This window comes from Corythoichthys intestinalis, chromosome 13, assembly GCF_030265065.1.
Source record: "Corythoichthys intestinalis isolate RoL2023-P3 chromosome 13, ASM3026506v1, whole genome shotgun sequence".
NCBI classification, from domain to species: domain Eukaryota; kingdom Metazoa; phylum Chordata; class Actinopteri; order Syngnathiformes; family Syngnathidae; genus Corythoichthys; species Corythoichthys intestinalis.
The window spans coordinates 45,745,954-45,765,372 of record NC_080407.1 but is presented as its reverse complement, the minus strand read 5'-3'; the positions used below and the strand labels follow the sequence as shown (position 1 = coordinate 45,765,372).

At 42.7% G+C, this 19,419-nt stretch overlaps 1 protein-coding gene across 12 annotated transcripts in view; it reads right to left on the bottom strand.

Annotated features, from left to right (window-relative positions):
- The window catches only part of mark2b (MAP/microtubule affinity-regulating kinase 2b), a 77,850-nt gene that overhangs the window by 5,662 nt on the left and 52,769 nt on the right, over positions 1–19,419 (bottom strand). For 6 of the 12 annotated variants that reach the window (XM_057854038.1, XM_057854037.1, XM_057854047.1 and 3 more), the window contains 4 exons: positions 15,435–15,701; positions 11,764–11,790; positions 7,368–7,406; positions 1,319–1,428 (listed from right to left, as the gene is read on the bottom strand). In XM_057854038.1, the coding sequence (XP_057710021.1) occupies positions 1,319–1,428; positions 7,368–7,406; positions 11,764–11,790; positions 15,435–15,701 (443 nt within the window). The remainder of the gene's footprint in view (positions 1–1,318; positions 1,429–7,367; positions 7,407–11,763; positions 11,791–15,434; positions 15,702–19,419) is intronic. The other 6 variants (XM_057854041.1, XM_057854049.1, XM_057854039.1 and 3 more) reach the window with 5 other exon arrangements.

The following is a 19,419-nucleotide window of genomic DNA, read 5'->3' as shown; positions in this document are numbered from 1 at the left end:
CCTTTTCAAGCATGTTAAGGCCTCCAATTTGTCCATTTTCATTTGCCCTAAAGAAAAATTTTTAAAAATAATCCTTTGCATTACAATGGGGCTCTCGCACCACTCGGTGCTTGGGCCCAAATGAACTACGACCGCCCGCTTTCGTGCTGTTTCAATCGCACCTTCATTCCTGCCTATAAGTTTATCACTAGTAGTCTTATCACCATCAATGGCAACTTATTAGTTAAACTTGATAAAAAAAAAAATTGACAAGGCGTTTTGACAAGGTTAGAGCCGCTATCCGACTCCATGACGTTCATTTTATAGCGTTAGCTGCTAGCGTTAGCGTGTGACCTGGCTACCAGTAGAAAGCACCTTCTCCTGAAATCGTGAGAACCAATGTGGAAAGCGGGTGAAAGCCAGTTTGGAGGCCGCCAAGAATCTACTTAATGTCGGGTGAAAGTTTAGCGAAGCTCCCCTAAGCCCGACTCCATCAGGTTTGCTTGTAGCGATAGCCGCTAGCGTTAGCCTACCGGGCTTCTGTTTGTTTGAATTCCTGATAACCACTTGACTTGTCCATATCTATAAAGAATTCAATGATTTGAGCATTTATTCACAAGAATTTCAACGTAAAAAGCTCTTTGCTGTGGACTTGTGGTAAGGTGGCGCTACAGCGAACTTAAAGACGAGCCGCTCTTTCGCAGTATTTACGTAAAACAAATGCTACCTGCATGTGTTTTTTTGCTTTTAACCAAGAATCAAGACCGTTTTACGTCCATATTTATAAAGAATTCAGGGATTTAAGCATTTATTCACAAGAATTTCAACATGAAAACCTCACTGTTTTGCTACGGCGGCCATGTTGGATTTTGTATCTCTAGATTTTATTTTAGACTTTATTTCCGCATACATATCAAAAAACAATCAGCTTTTACGCGTTTTATTTGATGTAATATTTCAATCTAATAACTTTCAGTGAAACACCATGGTCCTACACAAACCCCTACACCGACGGCAACAAGCAGCTCTTTGACCCCGTGCACTTTTGGAAGAACATCTAAAGCAGCTTCCACAACAACAGTTGTATGGTGCCGCCCAGGTGTCCTGGGGCTGAAGTAAGTGACCAGCATTATTCACTTTATAAAAAAGATGAAAACTTTCAGGAAATCTAGGGTACTTTTTTCTTCAAAGCAATTTGGCGCCCCCTCCACTAGATGGCGCCCTAGGTAACTGCCTAGCTTGCCTATAGCCTGCATTTGCTCTTGATCTACTCAAGTTGCGACTATTTCACACTGTAACTCTTAATACTTTGCATATTCTTTCTTCTGGCCATGCTTACCGGTGTTCCCGGATCCTGGTGAGGAGTTGTTCTCGTCATTGTTAGAAGAGGAGGAGAGCACGCCGCCGGACGTCTTCTCGGATTTATCCGCGTGGCTGCTCAGCATGGACCTGGAAGGACGACGGGCACAAGAGGGACAGAACCGTTTGAAAGACGGCGAATCGAGAAGATGACCAAGACGACGACTGTGACAAAACAATGAAGCAACCATGTGCGTGTTTGCGCGTGACGAATTTCTGCGGGGAACGTTGACACGCGCAAACACGCAGGTACGGGAAGGCGATGATTTTTTCCCCTTCAATCGCTCACGCAACCATGCAGGGTCACCTCCACACCGGCACTCGCTCCCGATTGGTTTAGCTGTTAGCACCTTCACCCGATTAAATCCCAGATCATCTACAGCCGGGGTGTCAAACTCATCGTGGTGGCGGGGGTGGCATCGTTTTTAGGTTGTCTTTCAGGGGGCCTTTAAAGCAACACGAGATAAATTTTCATTCTTTATCAAATATTTTCATAACATTTGTGAGGCTATGTCGACTGACAACTTTTATATCTTAAGGGGGTCTGTATCTCTTTCTGTTTTACGTCCATATCTATGAAGAATTCTGGGATTTAAGCATTTATTCACAAGAATCTTCACCAGAAAAGCTCTGTTTACATCAGGCGGCCGCTAGCCTCAGTTGCTAACATAGTAGCATTGTACTTCGACATATTTACGTAAAATAAACGCTACCTACTTTTGTTTTTTTTTGCTTTTAACCAAGAATCGAGACTGTTTTACGTCCATATCTATGAAGAATTCTGGGATTTAAGCATTTATTCACAAGAATTTTCACCAGAAAAGCTCTGTTTAAGTCAGGCGGCCGCTAGCCTCAGTCGCTAACAGAGTAGCATTGTACTTCGAAATATTTACGTAAAATAAACGCTAAATGCACGTTTTTTTTGCTTGTAACCAAGAATCGAGACTGTTTTACGTCCATAACTATGAAGAATTCGGGGATTTAAGCATTTATTCACAAGGATTTTCACCAGAAAAGCTCTGTTTACGTCAGACGGCCGCTAGCCTCATTCGCTAACAGAGTAGCATCGTACTTCGACATAGTTACGTGAAATAATCGGTAAATGCGCGGTTTTTTTTGCCTTTAACCAAGAATCGAGACTGTTTTACGTTCATATCTATGAAGAATTCGAGGATTTAAACGTTTATTCACAAGAATTTTCACCAGAAAATCTGTTTACGTCAGGCGGCTGCTAGCTACGTTCACTAATAGACCAGCATTGTACTTCAACATATTTACATAAAATAAACACTAAATGCACGTTTTTTTTGCTTGGACCCAAGAATTGAGACTGTTTTACGTCCATTTCTATGAAGAATTCTGGGATTTAAGCATTTATTCACAAGAATTTTCACCAGAAAAGCTCTGTTTACATCAGGCGGCCGCTCGCCTCATTCGCTAACAGAGTAGTATTGTACTTCGGCATATTTACATAAAATAAACGCTAACTACACTTTTTTTTTTTTTTTTTAAACCAAGAATCGAGACTGTTTTACGTCCATATCTATGAAGAATTCTGGGATTTAAGCATTTATTCACAAGAATTTTCACCAGAAAAGCTCTGTTTAAGTCAGGCGGCCGCTAGCCTCAGTCGCTAACAGAGTAGCATTGTACTTCGAAATATTTACGTAAAATAAACGCTAAATGCACGTTTTTTTTGCTTGTAACCAAGAATCGAGACTGTTTTACGTCCATAACTATGAAGAATTCGGGGATTTAAGCATTTATTCACAAGGATTTTCACCAGAAAAGCTCTGTTTACGTCAGACGGCCGCTAGCCTCATTCGCTAACAGAGTAGCATCGTACTTCGACATAGTTACGTGAAATAATCGGTAAATGCGCGTTTTTTTTTGCCTTTAACCAAGAATCGAGACTGTTTTACGTTCATATCTATGAAGAATTCGAGGATTTAAACGTTTATTCACAAGAATTTTCACCAGAAAATCTGTTTACGTCAGGCGGCTGCTAGCTACGTTCACTAATAGACCAGCATTGTACTTCAACATATTTACATAAAATAAACACTAAATGCACGTTTTTTTTGCTTGGACCCAAGAATTGAGACTGTTTTACGTCCATTTCTATGAAGAATTCTGGGATTTAAGCATTTATTCACAAGAATTTTCACCAGAAAAGCTCTGTTTACATCAGGCGGCCGCTCGCCTCATTCGCTAACAGAGTAGTATTGTACTTCGGCATATTTACATAAAATAAACGCTAACTACACTTTTTTTTTTTTTTTTAAACCAAGAATCGAGACTGTTTTACGTCCATATCTATGAAGAATTCTGGGATTTAAGCATTTATTCACAAGAATTTTCACCAGAAAAGCTCTGTTTAAGTCAGGCGGCCGCTAGCCTCAGTCGCTAACAGAGTAGCATTGTACTTCGAAATATTTACGTAAAATAAACGCTAAATGCACGTTTTTTTTGCTTGTAACCAAGAATCGAGACAGTTTTACGTCCACATCTATGAAGAATTCTGGGATTTAAGCATTTATTCACAAGAATTTACCAGAAAAGCTCTGTTTAAGTCAGGCGGCCGCTAGCCTCATTCGCTAACAGAGTAGCATTGTACTTCAACATATTTACGTAAAATAAACGCTAAATGCACTTTTTTTGCCTTTAAACAAGAATCAAGACTGTTTTACGTCCATATCTATGAAGAATTCGAGGATTTAAACATTTATTCACAAGAATTTTCACCAGAAAATCTGTCAGGCAGCTGCTAGCTACGTTCACTAATAGACCAGCATTGTACTTCAACATATTTACGTAAAATGAACACTAAATGCACGTTTTTTTTGCTTGTAACCAAGAATCGAGACTGTTTTACGTCCATATCTATGAAGAATTCGGGGATGCAAGAATTTATTCACAACAATTTTTGCAAGAGAAGCTGTTTACATCAGGCTGCCGCTAGCCTCAGTCGCTAACAGAGTAGCATTGTATTTCGACATATTTAAGTAAAATAAACGCTAACTGCACGGTTTCTTTATTTTTCACCAAGAATCGAGACTGTTTTACGTCCATATCTATGAAGAATTTGGGGATTTAAGCATTTATTGACAAGAATTTTTGCCGGAAAAGCTCTGTTTACATCAGGCGGCCGCTAGCCTCAGTCGCTAACAGAGTAGCATTGTAATTCGACATATTTACGTAAAAGTAACGCTAACTGCAGTTTTTTTTTTTTTGCTTTTGACCAAGAATTGAAACTGTTTTACGTTCATATCTATGAAGAATTCGGTGATTTAAGCATTTATTCACAAGAATTTTCACCAGAAAAGCTATGTGTATGTCTGGGGGCCGCTAGCCTCATTCACTACAACTATATAACTATACAACTGTATAATGACAATAAAGGGCTATTCTATTTTATAATAAGTTGTTATTGCATATAGAATTTATTAATAATCTATTTATAAATTATTTATAATTGATTCTGCATGTTTTCCTCAAGTATTACGTTTCTGATGTGAAAATGGAGTGATTTATTAGCTGTTGAAAAAAAATTAAATTGCTATTTTGGGCAAACACTTGATATGGTATGTTAAATATTGCTATTGATCCTGAAAATGTAGGTGATTATCTCTGCATTTGGTGATTTTTGTGTATCTAGTGTAAAATATGAGAATTTTATAGCCATTTTAAGTTTTGTTATACCAATATAAAAATAATTGATCAGGATTTTATAGGTGAACGACTTATAAACGGACGAATTTTTTGATGCCGCTGCTAATGGAGACTCATATGGCTACGGTAGGTGTTTTGGTTTTGGTTTTGAACCCCGTGTCATGTCAATATATTATGAAGTCTATGGTTTAGCCATAACTGGATTCATTACCTTATTACAATTCATCCTTCACATAGCCGCTGGAAAAAGAAATGCTGTTTAATCCATATGCAGGCGACCGGGAGATCATGATTTTACGACGCTATGCGGGTGTACGTTGGTCCTAATGGGAAACTCAGTTTTCCTTAAGCAAAACACTACCGCTTTTGTCCACTGGTGTCGCTAAAATTGACCAGAAATGAAAAGTTACCTAGTGTTGCTTTAATTCTGACTAATAGGGCCGCCAGCATTAATAGATTCATTTGATGAAACAAATTCATCAGGTTTTGGGGGGTATTTTTCATGGAAGGAAATAAGAGTAAACATGACACGAACCCTTATATATTTTTTCAAATATATTTTTGGTTTATTTTCATTCAAATTTCAGTCAAAACTGTAAAAATCTCGTTAGGGTGCGACTCGAAAACACTTTACATGAGTTTATCATTAAAGTAAGCCAATGTATGTACAGTGATTTGAAAAATGTATCTGAACCTTGAGGAATTTCTCATATTTCTGCAAAAAACTCACCATCAAATGTGATTAACTTTGTCAAAATCACACAATGAAAAAAACACGGTCTACTTTAACTAAAACCACCCAAACATTTATAGGTTTTCATATTTTAATGAGGATAGCATGAAAACAAAAATAGAAGGGGGAAAATAAGCAAGTGAACCCTCTGCCTAAGGAGACTTAAAGAGCAATCAAAACCAATTTTTACCAAACAATTTAAGTCAGGTTTGTGCCCAATCACTGATGAGTGGTTTAAACCTGCCCTGCCCACTATAAAACACACACCTGGTTAAGAATTGTCTTGATGAAAAACATTGTCATGACTCGGTCAAAAGAGCGGTCTGAAGACCTGTGATCAAGGATTGTTGATTTGTATAAATCTGGGAAAGGATACCAAACCTCAAATCTCTAAAAGTCTGGATGTTCATCAATGGACAGTCTGAGAAGTAGTTTACAAGTGAAGAGAGTTTGGCACTGTTGCTTCTCTCCCAAGGAGTGGCCGTCCACCAAAGATGACGCCAAGAGTTCAGCGCATAATACTCAGAGGAGTAAAAAAAGAACCCTAGAGTGTGTGCTTAAGACTTACAGAAATCACTGGCACAGTCCAATATCTATATGGACACATCAACCATATGTAAAACTATGGCCAAGAATGGTGTTCATAAGAGGACTCCACAAAAAAACATTGTTGCCCCTTTAATGTTAGGAAAAAGGAACTTGAACACTCCACAGAAATTTTGGCTAAATATTTTGTGGACTGATGAAACCAGAGTTCATTGTTTGGGAGTAACACACAATGTCATCCATGTTCATTATCAACACCTCGTCCCCACCGTGAAGCTTGGTGGAGGGAGCATCATGATTTGGGGCTGTTTTGCTACCTCAGGGCCTGGCCAACTTGCAATCATTAATGAATGAATTCAAAAGTTTAGCAGGATATTTTGCAGCAAACCCTGAGGACGTCTCTCAGACAGTTGAAGCTAAAAAGTTGCAACAAGACAATGATCCAAAACACAGAAGTAAATCAACTTCAGAATGGTTTCAGAAGAACAAAATACATGTTCTGGAGTGACCAAGTCAATGTTCAGACTTGAACCCCATTGAGATGCAGTGGCATGACCTAAAGACAGTGATTCATGCCAGACATCTCAGCAATCTGACTGAACTCCAGCAGTTTTGTTGAGAAGAATGGGCCAAGATTAGCCCTGATCGATGTGCCAGACTGATCTGCAGCTACTGGAAGCATTTGGTTGAAGTTATTGCTGCCAAAGGGGGGCCACAAAATATTAAATGTGATGGTTCACTTACTATTTTTTCCCCCTCCTGTCATTGTTTGCATACTATCCTCATTCAAATATGAAAACCAATAAATGTTTGGGTGGTTTTAGATAAAAGCAGACACTGTTTTTTCATCTGTGTGATTTTGACAAAGATCAGCTCACATTTGATGGTGATTTTATGCAGAAATGTGAGAAATTCCACATGTTCAGATACTTCTTACACCCACTGTAATTTAGTTTTGCAGGCCCGATCCGGCCCCCGAGCCTTGAGTTTGACACCTGTGATCTACAGCGTTTTACTCCACTCTACTGATTATCGGGTAGGCGGAGTATTCTATGTTTGTTTGTTTTTTTAATCTCACCTGCTCCCCTCTTCCCGACCCTCTCCCTCAAACGGGCTCCTCGGGAAAAATCAACACAAGTTTAGTCTTTCTGGGGTCCCAGGTTTAAGCTAAACCCACCCAAACCCAAGCACATAACCCCTCGAAAAAAAACCTGATGCGAATAATGGGCTTGAATAGAATATTACGGGGCCTCTTATCATTCTTCTGCTGTGAAGTTAAATGAGTTTGTCACTAGATCGACGTCCGATCCATTTGAACTGTCGTGCCAAAGGGATTGGACGTGTATCAGCGTCAGTGGCAGCCAATGGGTTAATAGGTGATCATTAGGATCAAGGTTAGGATAACATTATATACATGGAACAGACGTAGACGAGACAATGAAGACAGTTGTTTATGTGGCGTTCAATTGGCAAGTGTTCGTGACCACCAGGTGGCATCAGAGTGACGCTACACCTTGTTTGAAAATACCAAAGTTTTTATATCTTTCCGCGGCGTGCAAGATGGGGGCGTCACTGCAATTAATCAAATAGCTTAGTTCACGAGCTTAAAATTAGCCAGCTAGCTCATGCTAATTTACGCTAGCTGTTTGTTGTTAATACGCTTCGTATACGTGGGCATGGTTTAGGATACAATTAAACTTATCGATAAGACTACGTAGCAGTGATGCCTCCATCTTGAAGGCCGCAGAATGACCATTCGCAGTTATTGGAAGCAGCAAGTCCAACTTTTGTTTTTGTTTTGTTCCAAAAAAATCTATTCAGACCATGACTTGCACCATGCACATATACATCAGCGGCCATCCAGTGGTGTTGCTCCTGCTGCTGTCTGTTAGCCAGCCAGTGAGAGGAAAAGAGTAGGAGAGCGCAGCCTCCAGAAAAGAAAAAAAATAAAATAAAAAGCCCCATCCCTCCGCCAACCATCTCCATCCCCCTCTAATTTTGATGAATCAGCGATTATTGTCGCGACAAGCCCACTAATCGGGTGATGTAGAAATCGCGTTATTTGCAGTTACTTTATTCTGGGTTTCAACCTGACTATGGGAATTTATTATGGTTTTTAAAAGTATCGGCAGACGTTTGTTGTGGTTGTTTGGTTACTTTGTAGTCCTTATAAAATTGAAAGTCCAAATATTTATGTAACCGGTCTGACTGGAGCCGCACCGAACGACGCGATCCATCCCTCTTTTCCAGGTAAGGACTCGTACCCATGCGGAGAGCATGCTTAGCCAGCTTAGTTAAAAACCCTAGCTAGCAGCTTTATCTTCCAGCGCGCCCTCTTGAAAGCATCGGGAGGCAAGTTTCTATACAATGCACACAACTAACTACCGTGCAGCAGTTACACCCACCTCCCAAAACCTTCGCTGTTGATCCGGGTCATGGGACAAATGTAACCGGTCTGCATGGAATCGGGCGGCACGACGCGTCCAGCATGGCAGGACAGCGCGCATAGCCGCTAAGCTAGCATCTTTAGCTTCCAGCGCGCCCGCTTGAAGGCATTAGGATTGAGGTTTCTATGCAACGCACCTAACGGACCTGCGTGCACCTGTGACACTCACCCCCCAAAACCTTCAATGCCGATCCGGGTCACGGCACCGATGATTCCAGTCCGCATGGAGCCGCGCCACACGACATGATCCGAACCCATGTTCCACAACGTGTCCAGCATGGCGAGACAGCGCGCTTCGCCGCCAAGCTGGCATCTGTAACTTCCAGCGCGCCCCCTTGAAAGATATCGGGAGGGAGGTTTCTAGGCAACGCACCTAACGGACTTCGGCGCACCTGTGACACTCACCCCACGAAACCTTCACTGCCAACCCGGGGGCATGGCACCAATGTAACTAGTCTGCATGGAGCCACGCTGCATGACGTGTCCAGTATGGTGGGAAAGCACGCTTAGCTGCCAAGCCAAAAGCCCAGGCTAGCAGCTTTAGCTGCCAGCGCTCAGTCTTGAAGGCATCGGGAGGGAGGTTTCTAAGCAACGCACATAGCAGAACTGCGTGCACCTGTGACACTCACCCCACAAAACTTTTACTCTAGATCCGGGTCACGGCACCAATGTAACTGGTCTGCATGGAGTCACGACGCGTCCAGTATGGCGGGAGAGCGTATTAGCTGCCAGGCCAAAACCCCCCACTAGCAGCTTTAGCTGCCAGCGCTTAGTCTTGAAGGCATCGGGAGGAAGGCTTCTATGCAACGCACACGACAAACTTGCGTGCAGCAGTTACACTTACATCCCGAAACCTTCAGTGCCGATCCGGGTCACGACACCAATGATACCGGTCTTCATGGAGCAGCGCCACACGACATGTTCCGTACCAGTGTTGCACGACGCGTTCAGCATGGCAGGAGAGCGTGCTTAGCCACCAAGCTAGCGTCTTTAGCTTCCAGCACGCCCTCTTGAAGGTAGCAGGAGGGAGGTTGCTATGCAACCCACCTAACGGACCTGCATGCACCCGTGGCACTCGCACCCCAAAACCTTCACTGCCGATCAAGGTCACGGCACCAATCTAACTAGTCTGCATCGAGCCACGACGAGTCCAGGGAGCACGCGCTTAGCCACCAAGCCAAAAACCCAGGCTAGCAACTTTATCTGCCAGCGCTCAGTCTTGAAGGCACGGGGAGAGAGGTTTCTATGCAACACACACAACGAACCTGTGTGCACCAGATACACTCAACCCCCGAAACCTTCACTGCTGATCCGGGTCACGGCACCAATGTAACCGGTCTGCATGGAGCTGCGCTGCACGACGCAATTAGTCCTCCTTTTCCAGGTCAGGACTTGCACCCGCGCCGCATGGCACGTCCAGCACGGCGGGAAAACACGCTTAGCCGCCAACCCAAAAGCCCAGGCTAGCAGCTTTAGCTAGCACTCCTGAAGGCATCAGGAGGGAGGTTTCTATGCAACGCATACAACAAACGTGCGTGCACACCTACCATAAAAACAGTGGTACCTCTACTTACAAAATTAATTGATTTTGGAGCTGGTTGTACTTGCTGTTTGCAGCCAACTACGGTCTCGTCAGTGACCAAATTGATCGTTTTTTCTGCCAGTTTTCAGCTCTTTAAGATATATTAGCGACGGGACGACGACGGTGGAAGCTAGCGAGTCCTGACGAGAGGGTCCTGAAGTTGATACAGTGGTACATCTACTCATGAAATTAATTAGCTAATCCGTTCCATGCCACCCAAAATTCAGTCATAATCTTTGTTATAATTAAATTAATACCCAAAAAAACGTAAAATCAGAGTTGTGCATAAAGTAAAAAAACAAAAATAAAGTTAATGCACTAATGTAAAACTGTTGGAACACCTCATAATGAACGAAGAGGACTCTGGGATACACACATACACATAAAGTAGAGGACCCTCTTAGCCAATTGGATGGCAGGAACGCTAGGCAATAGCCAATGGCAGAGCAGTTATAAGTATTTTGCGTTCAGTAAACTATGAGAGCTTTGCCTTTCGTATCCTGAAATTTCCATATTTTCCCGTCGATGCTCATCTTAACCTGAAAATTCTGTATGTGGAGACGTTCATAAGTAGAGGTACCACTCAAAAAACCTAACCTTTCTCATCCAATTCATTTGAAAACGACGCAATCGGATTGGAGAATTTCTTAATCGATTACCGTAATTTTCGGACTATAAGGCACACCTGACTATAAGCCGCCACCCACCAAATTTAACACGAAAACGGAATTTGTTCATAGGTAAACTGCAATGTATTATGGGATATTTACACCAAAAGATATTAACCGGTAACACTTTATTTGACAGCGGCATACTACGACTATCGTAAGACCGAATGAACCACCATGAAGCTTCACTGCTTCAAGAAGCTTCATTTGGCCCTCACTGCTCCCTTGGGGGAGACAATCAACCTCTGCTGCCACCTGCTGTCAACACTGTTGTCGTCCAACATGCCTCCTAACATGCATTGCAGCGCTAGAGATGTTTCTTCAGTTACTGTTCTAGTTGTTTCATTAATTTCTGGTATTTGGTAACCTACGATCGTTGGACGTCCGTCGACGGGAGAGAAATAGGGCTGAAGTGTTAATGTGCCGGGTGACGGTGGAGGCCATGACAGCTAGCAGGCGAGTGAGCGAATTAGGTGCGTGGCGGGTGAGGGAGGGCGGGGCATTAGTGGCATGAAGAAACCCAAAAAAATACACAAAAAAAGGGTCCAAACACAACTCAAAAACCGGTCCAGACGGCTGGGGAAAAAAATATAGAGGGGCGCAACCACAGAAAATCAATAAACAGGAGAAAAGATAAGGCTCAAGGCACAGGGGAAGATTGCTGCACAAAACACCAAAAGGGGAGGAAATACTGATATGTCAAAATAAATATGAAGAAGAAAATATAACGATATACAGTATCAAGGCTTTGGAGTTAACGTTGGGGATGTTGGCCTACCTTCTGGGAAACCTGAACGAGAGATTTCTACAAAAAACAAGAGGGATAAAGAAAGAGAAAGAAACGGATGTATAAACGTGGGAAGACATTTGAGGCACGTCGGGAAATTTCACTGTGTCAGTCCGACTTCTTTCCAAGGTGTGCCCTGCCTGCAATGTTGCCGCGGCGTTACCAAGTGGGCGGTGACTCCGCCTCCTCACGCAAACAGGCATGGATGGGCTGACGTCCAGGACTTCCTTTGATTTGAATTTGCTTCAGCGCCACTGACAGAACGAGTCGGTCCCTCCTAGTCAAAGCAGATTGGACGTCTCGCACCGTCAATGGCAGCCGGTGAGTTGAATGAGTTCCGGAAGTTTTTGGCATCCCTTTTAATTTTCGTCTTAGTCTTTTGGACAAGAATACTAAGCCATGCAGTATTCTAGTCATTTCAAAATGTGTTTGTCTTCGTAAAGTTTTTGTTGACGAAATTTCGTAATAATTTTGTCTAGTTTTAGTCAGTGTTTAATCAAAATATTTTCGTCTGCAAAAGTCAATAGTTTTACTCCAAAAATAAGGAAATAAAGTTTTTCATCCGTTTCGAACGAACATTGACAGACGATTTGGGGACATTTTGGGGTCAAGTCCTTCATATATCTGTCGATTTGGGGACATTTTAAGACTCTTCCTGTTGATATCAGGTCATTTCCTGTTGATTTGGGGACATTTCGGGGACATGTCCTGTTGATTTGGGGGACATTTTAGTAACACATCCTGTTGATATATGTCAATTTGGGGACATTTCGGGAACCCTTCCTGTAGATATCAGGTCACTTACTGTTGATTTGGGGACATTTGGGTCACAAACCTGTTGATATCAGGTCATTTCCTGTTGATTTGGGGACATTTGGATCACATGACCTGTTAACATCAGGTGGCTTCCTGTTGATTTGGGGACATTTCGGGGATACGTCCTGTTGATTTGGGGAACATTTTGGTAACACGTCCTTTGGACATCAGGTCACTTCCAGTTGATTTGGGGACACGTCCTGTTGATATCTGTCAATTTGGGGACATTTCGGGAACCCTTTCTGTTGATATCAGGTCACCTTCTGTTGATTAAGGGACATTTTGGGGAGAAGCACTGTTGATATCTGTCGATTTGGGGACATTTCAAGACCCTTCCTGTTGATATCAGGTCATTTCCTGTTGATTCGGGGACATTTCGGGGACAAGTCCTGTTGATTTGGGGGACATTTTAGTAACACGTCCTGTTGATATGTGTCAATTTGGGGACATTACGGGAACCCTTCCTGTTGATATCAGGTCATTTCCTGTTGATTCGGGGACATTTCGGGGACAAGTCCTGTTGATTTGGGGGACATTTTAGTAACACGTCCTGTTGATATGTGTCAATTTGGGGACATTACGGGAACCCTTCCTGTAGATATCAGGTCACTTACTTTTGATTTGGGGACATTTGGGTCACAAACCTGTTGATTATCAGGTTATTTCCTGTTGATTTGGGGACATTTGGATCACATTACCTGTTGACATCAGGTGACTCCCTGTTGATTTGTGGTCATTTCGGGGATACGTCCTGTTGATTTGGGGGACATTTTGGTAACACGTCCTGTTGACATCAGGTCACTTCCAGTTGATTTGGGGACACGTCCTGTTGCATCTGTCAATTTGGGGACATTTCGGGAACCCTTTCTGTTAATATCGGGTCACTTACTGTAGATTTGGGGACATTTTGGGGACACGTCCTATTGATATCTGTCAATTTGGGGACATTTCGGGGACCCTTCCTGTTGATATCGCATCACTTCCTGTTGATTTGGGGATATTTGGGTCACTCGAACTGTTGATGCCAGGTCACCTTCTGTTGAATCAGGGACACGTCCTGTTGATGTCTGTCGATCTGGGGACATTTCGGGACCCTTTCTGTTGATATCGAGTCACCTATTGATTTGAGGAAATTTGGGTCACACGACCAATTGATTTCAGGTCACTTCCTGTTCATTTGGGGACATTTTGGGGACACGTCCTGTTGATATCTGTCGATTTGGGGACATTTCGGAGACCGTTCCTATTGATATCTGGTCACCTCCTGTTGATTTGGGGACATTTCAGGGACACATGTTGATATCTGTTGATTTGGGGACATTTCAGGGACCCTTCCTGTTGATATCGGGTCACTTCCTGTTGATTTGGGGACACATCCTTTTAATATCAGTCGATTTGGGGAATTTCGGGACCCTTCCTGTTGATATCTGGTCACCTCTTGTTGATTTGGGGACATTTCAGGGACACATCCTGTTGATATCTGTTGATTTGGGGACATTTCAGGGACTCTTTCTGTTGATATCGGGTCACTTCCTGTTGATTTGGGGACATCTGGGTCACACGACCTGTTGAAGTCAGGTCATTTCCTGTTGATTTGGGGACATTTTACGAACACGTCCTGTTGATATCTGTTGATTTGGGGACATTTCGGGGACCCTTCCTGTTGCTATCGGGTCACTTCCTGTTGATTTGAGGACATAAGGGTCACACGACCTGTTCATATCAGGTCACTTCCTGTTGATTCAGGGACATTTTGGGGACACGGCCAGTGGATATTGGGTCACTTCCTGTTGATTTGAGGACATTTGGGTCACACGACCTGTTGATATCAGGTCATTTCCCGTTGATTTGAGGACATTTTGGGGACACGTCCTGTTGATATCTGTCGAGTTGGGGACACTTCGGGGACCCTTCCTGTTGATATCAGGTCATTTCCTGTTGATTTGAAGACATTTGGGTCACATGACCTGTTGATATCAGGTTACTTCCTGTTCATACTGTGGATAACGGGTCACTTCCTGTTGATTTGGAAACATTCGGGGACACTTCCTGTTGCGTGGCTGTCAATGGCATCGACTTACATGGGTGCCGGTTTCATGTCAGTAGGCTGTCATGGCCAAAAACAAGAACCTGTTTTCCTGCCATTGAAAATGAATGGGAAATTTGGACGAACATGGCCGTCAATGGCATCCCATTAGAAATGAATGGGAAAAGTTTTTGGCAAATTTGGGGGGAACTGTACGTTTTTGCCAAATTCTGAATACAACACTTATGATACAAGTTGTAGGACTAGATTAATTTCTAAATCTAAGAATTATACCCAAATGGACGCCACAAAGTGTATGTAAAAAAAAGCTGTCCTTTTTAGCTCGTTGTCGTCTCGTGGTCGTCATGAAAAAAGTGTTAGTCAATGAAATATTTTCATTACAGTCATCATTGATGAAAACAACACTGCTATAGTGATCAAATCAATGATGGGAGGTCACAAGAACAAATTTGAACGTTTGATCAAATCGTTTCAACTGGCGGCGAACTCGTTCGAGTTCATTGGCACCGCCCACAAGAACGCTGCCACGCTCGCTGCTAAATTACAGAGGCCGCTGGGATCGCATCAGGAGAGGATCCCCTTTCACAAAGATGACATGGACATACAGTAGGTGGTTCCTCAGAGGAAATGAGCACATGAAATGACATGTAACATAAACCTAGTTATTTTCTGCTCTAGTCTGAAACCTCAAAGGGCCAAAAATAAGTTTTCGTGCTACCGCTATCGCGACGTGTGTGTTAGCGGGGGTTCGAATTATTCCGCCACGTCTCCTCTCTCGGAGCCGGCGCGTTTTGCTCACCTGCGTACAAACTTGGACGTGAACTTGCTGAAAATGCCGGTGGCGCCGTGCGTCCGCCGGGCCTGACTGTTGCCGTGCGATAGCGACGGAGAGGCTGGTCCGCCGGGGTAGGCCGAGCCCTGTTGGTCCCGAGCCCCCCGTTGCTGTCCCGCGTGGAAGGTGCTGCGGATGCCCACCCCGCGAGAGAAATTGGTACGGTCCGTCACCGCCGCGCTGCTGATGTTGTGGGCCGACGGGGAGGCGCCGGGGGCCCGCTGAGGTGGGGCGCTGTGGGGAGATAAACACCAAGATCAGTGTTGCCCTCAGTACATTATGAACCTGGCGGGCTTCTCTTGCGAGAGACAGCGAGAACCAAAAGTGGTGTTTGCCATGTGGCAAAATGAATTTTGCCATGTCGCATTTTTTTTTGTGGCTAAATGGATTTTTCCCTGTGGCATTTTTTCTTTGTCACGTGGCAAAAAGGATTTTGCCATGTGGCATTTTTTTATTGCCGTGTGGCAAAATGGATTTTGCCATGTGGCATTTTTTTATTGCCATGTGGCAAAATGGATTTTGCCATGTCGCAATTTTTCTTTGCCATGTGGCAAAATGGATTTTGCCATGTGGCATTTTTTTATTGCCATGTGGCAAAATGGATTTTGCCATGTCGCAATTTTTCTTTGCCATGTGGCAAAATGGATTTTGCCATGCGGCATTTTTTCTTTGCCACGTGGCATTTTTTCTTTGCAACGTGGCAAAATTGTATTTGACATCTGGCAAAATGGATTTTGGTTTGTGGCATTTTTTGGGGTATGTGCCACACGTTTTTCTGCCATTTAAAATGAATGGAAAATTTGGACGTTCATAGCCGTTGGTTTTCAGTTGGATGTCAATGAGCTGTAATGTAAAGTGTATGGTCAAACATCACAGCCAAACATGTTTTTCTGCCATTTAATATTAATGGAAATTTGGACGTGCATACTCGCCAATGCCATGGACATCCATGGCCTGCAATAATGCCATATACCCCCAAAAAATGCCACATACCAAAAAAAATTGCCACAAACCAAAATCTATTTTGCCACATACCAAAAAAAGGCCACATGTCAAAATAAATTTTGCCACATGACAAAATTAATTTTGCCGAATGGAAAAAAAATGCCACGTGGCAAAATCCATTTTGCCACACGGCAAAATTCATTCTGCCCAATGCCAAAAAAATGCCACATGGCAAAATCCATTTTGCCACATGGCAAAAAAAAAATGTCACATGGCAAAATCCATTTTGCCACGTGGCAAACAAAAATGCCACATGGCAAAATCCATTTTGCCACGTGGCAAAAAAGAATGCCACATGGCAAAATCCATTTTATCACGTGGCAAAAAGAATGCCACATGGCAAAATCCATTTTGCCCAATAGCAAAAAAAAATGCCACATGGCAAAAAAGAATGCCACATGGCAAAGAAAAAATTCCACACGGCAAAATTCATTTTGCCACATGGCAAAAAAGAATGCCACGTGGCAAGAAAAGAATGCCACATGGCAAAATCCATTTTGCCACATGGCAAGAAAAGAATGCCACATGGCAAAATCCATTTTGCCACTTGGCAAAAAACAATGCCACATGGCAAAATCCATTTTGCCACATGGCAAGAAAAGAATGCCACATGGCAAAATCCATTTTGCCACATGGCAAGAAAAATGCCACATGGCATAGAAAAAATGCCACATGCAAAAACCCATTCTGCCCCGTGACAAATACCACTTTTTGTTCTCGGCCCTCTTGCTCCCCATGCCAGGCTAAAACAATGCTACAAATGAAATATGAACCGTATCATTACTTTAACCACTTCTAGTGACAGGGTAGAAAGTGCAATAGTGACATCTTATGGTCGATATGTGAAGAAACCTGTCCCAGCTCTTTGCCATTGTACTGAATTGTATTCTATTTTTGTACGTAAATCTGTATTTCAAGCAGAGGTGATTGCTCCAAGACTGACTAAGATTTGACCTCATTGTTTGTGATTTATTATTGGTACTTACATGTTTATTTGTACTTAAAGAGTTTAAGTGTTCCAAAATGTTTATATCCTCTAAAGAACTCTGGTGAAAAACAATCGCGAAAACTCTAGCACCCTGACTTCGGGCACTGTAGTTTCTTTCCCTACCGAGCCCCTCCACTGTTCTTGTGGACACTTACTTTGAATCCTATTTGTCAGTCAAACTGAAATTTGCTAGCTACGTAGCATGTACTAGCATCTATATCTATCCTCAGAGCCTGATTTTTTAAAATTTTTATATATCAAGCTTGATTAACTAACTTATAAGTTGCCATTGATGGTGATTAAACGACTAGTGATGAACGTATAGGCAGGAATGCGGGTGCGATTGAAAAAGCACTGAAGCGGGCGGTCGTAGTTCATTAGGGCCCAAGCACCAAGTGGTGCGAGAGCCCTATTGTAATGCCAAGGATTATTTTTTTATTTCATTTTTCTTCAGGGCAAATTAAAATTTGGAGGCCTTAACATGCTCGAAAACTTACCAAGGTTTGCAAATACTGTACGTACAGCTTGGCGTAAATTTCAATTATTTTTTCAATGTTGCGAAAAAAAACATAAAATGACTGTGGCATGCCCTTGAATTTTTCAAAAAAACATCGGTTTAGTCGGTTCGGTATAGCATTTGGAGAGTTGATACTTTGTGCAAAACCGCTCCAAAAACTCTTATACCCATATTCCAAACCCAACAGGGAATCGGGTATTTTGGATTGAATGTGTATTTTATATCGAGTTACAGAGTGCATATCTGAGACTTTGCAAGCTAGGGAGTTAGTTGGATCCTCTTCAAAATTGGTGAGACTGTTCATGAGACATATAAGATCTCAAGTTATGAAAATGGTGAGTTTTCATTCATGGGCCTGACCTGGGCGGGGTGCCAAAGTCGACCAATTTTTTGGCAACACACCAAATTCAGTAAATGACTTAACTTGAGGATCCAAGGTTCAGTCTTTTTTATATTTGGAATCTATGAGAAGTATTCCAGCCTGAACACGACTGCATTGAAATATTACCCATTAGGCCTGGCGCCCCCTGCATGGAACAGGAAACGCCCTTTAATACTAGACAGGATCCTCCTCCCAGGGAAAATTTAAGCCTTAAGACATGTGTTGAGGTGCCTGATGAAAAATATTGATGTTTCATTGAAATAGAGGGGTTCAAACAGGAAAGTGAAAATGACAGTCGCCATTTGTTTTGCCACATGTTTTGGCCCAATTAAACGATTCATTTTGGTTTTGAATAAGGGCATGGCTGCACAGCTTAGTAGCGTCTCCTTTTTTGAAGCACCCTCTTCAATAGGGGTTTTCCACCTAGGTGTGTGAATGTATTTCTAATCCAAAAAAGAGGCGTTTCGAGCATGTTGGGTTCTCCAGAGATGATGAGATGGGGACGATCTGCCACCACCCTGACCTGCGTGCCATCCGAGTTGCACCAAAGTGCGCGGGCCTGTTCAGTCCTGCTTCAGGCCTAGTTTGAACTTGTTTTTTCCACCAAAATACACCCTTTTTTCATGATTCAGCCATTTTCATTCCCCTATTCCTCTACGTGTTCGAGCAATACCTTCTCTCCAGCGTTCCCAACCAGGTTCTGAAGAGCCCGAGCTCATTGCTGAAGGACGCATGCAACATAATAAGACCTCAATGTGAAGCAGATGTGAGCCACAAAGAGCTACGGGGCCACCTTGACATTTTCTGATGGGATTGATAAGCTCCAAAAGTGGAAAATCTTGAGACAATAGCCAGGAAATATCAAAGTGGCCTACAAATACCAAAATAAAACGCAACAGCAAAGCTCACACACCAAACACTGGTTTGCGATGGAAGTAGACGCCATTGACGGCGATAGCCGTCCAATCTATTTGGACGGGAAGGGTCTGCCCACGTCAATGGCTGTGAATGAGTTCAATTTTTCATGAAGGAGAATTCAATATGAGATTATTATTCATTT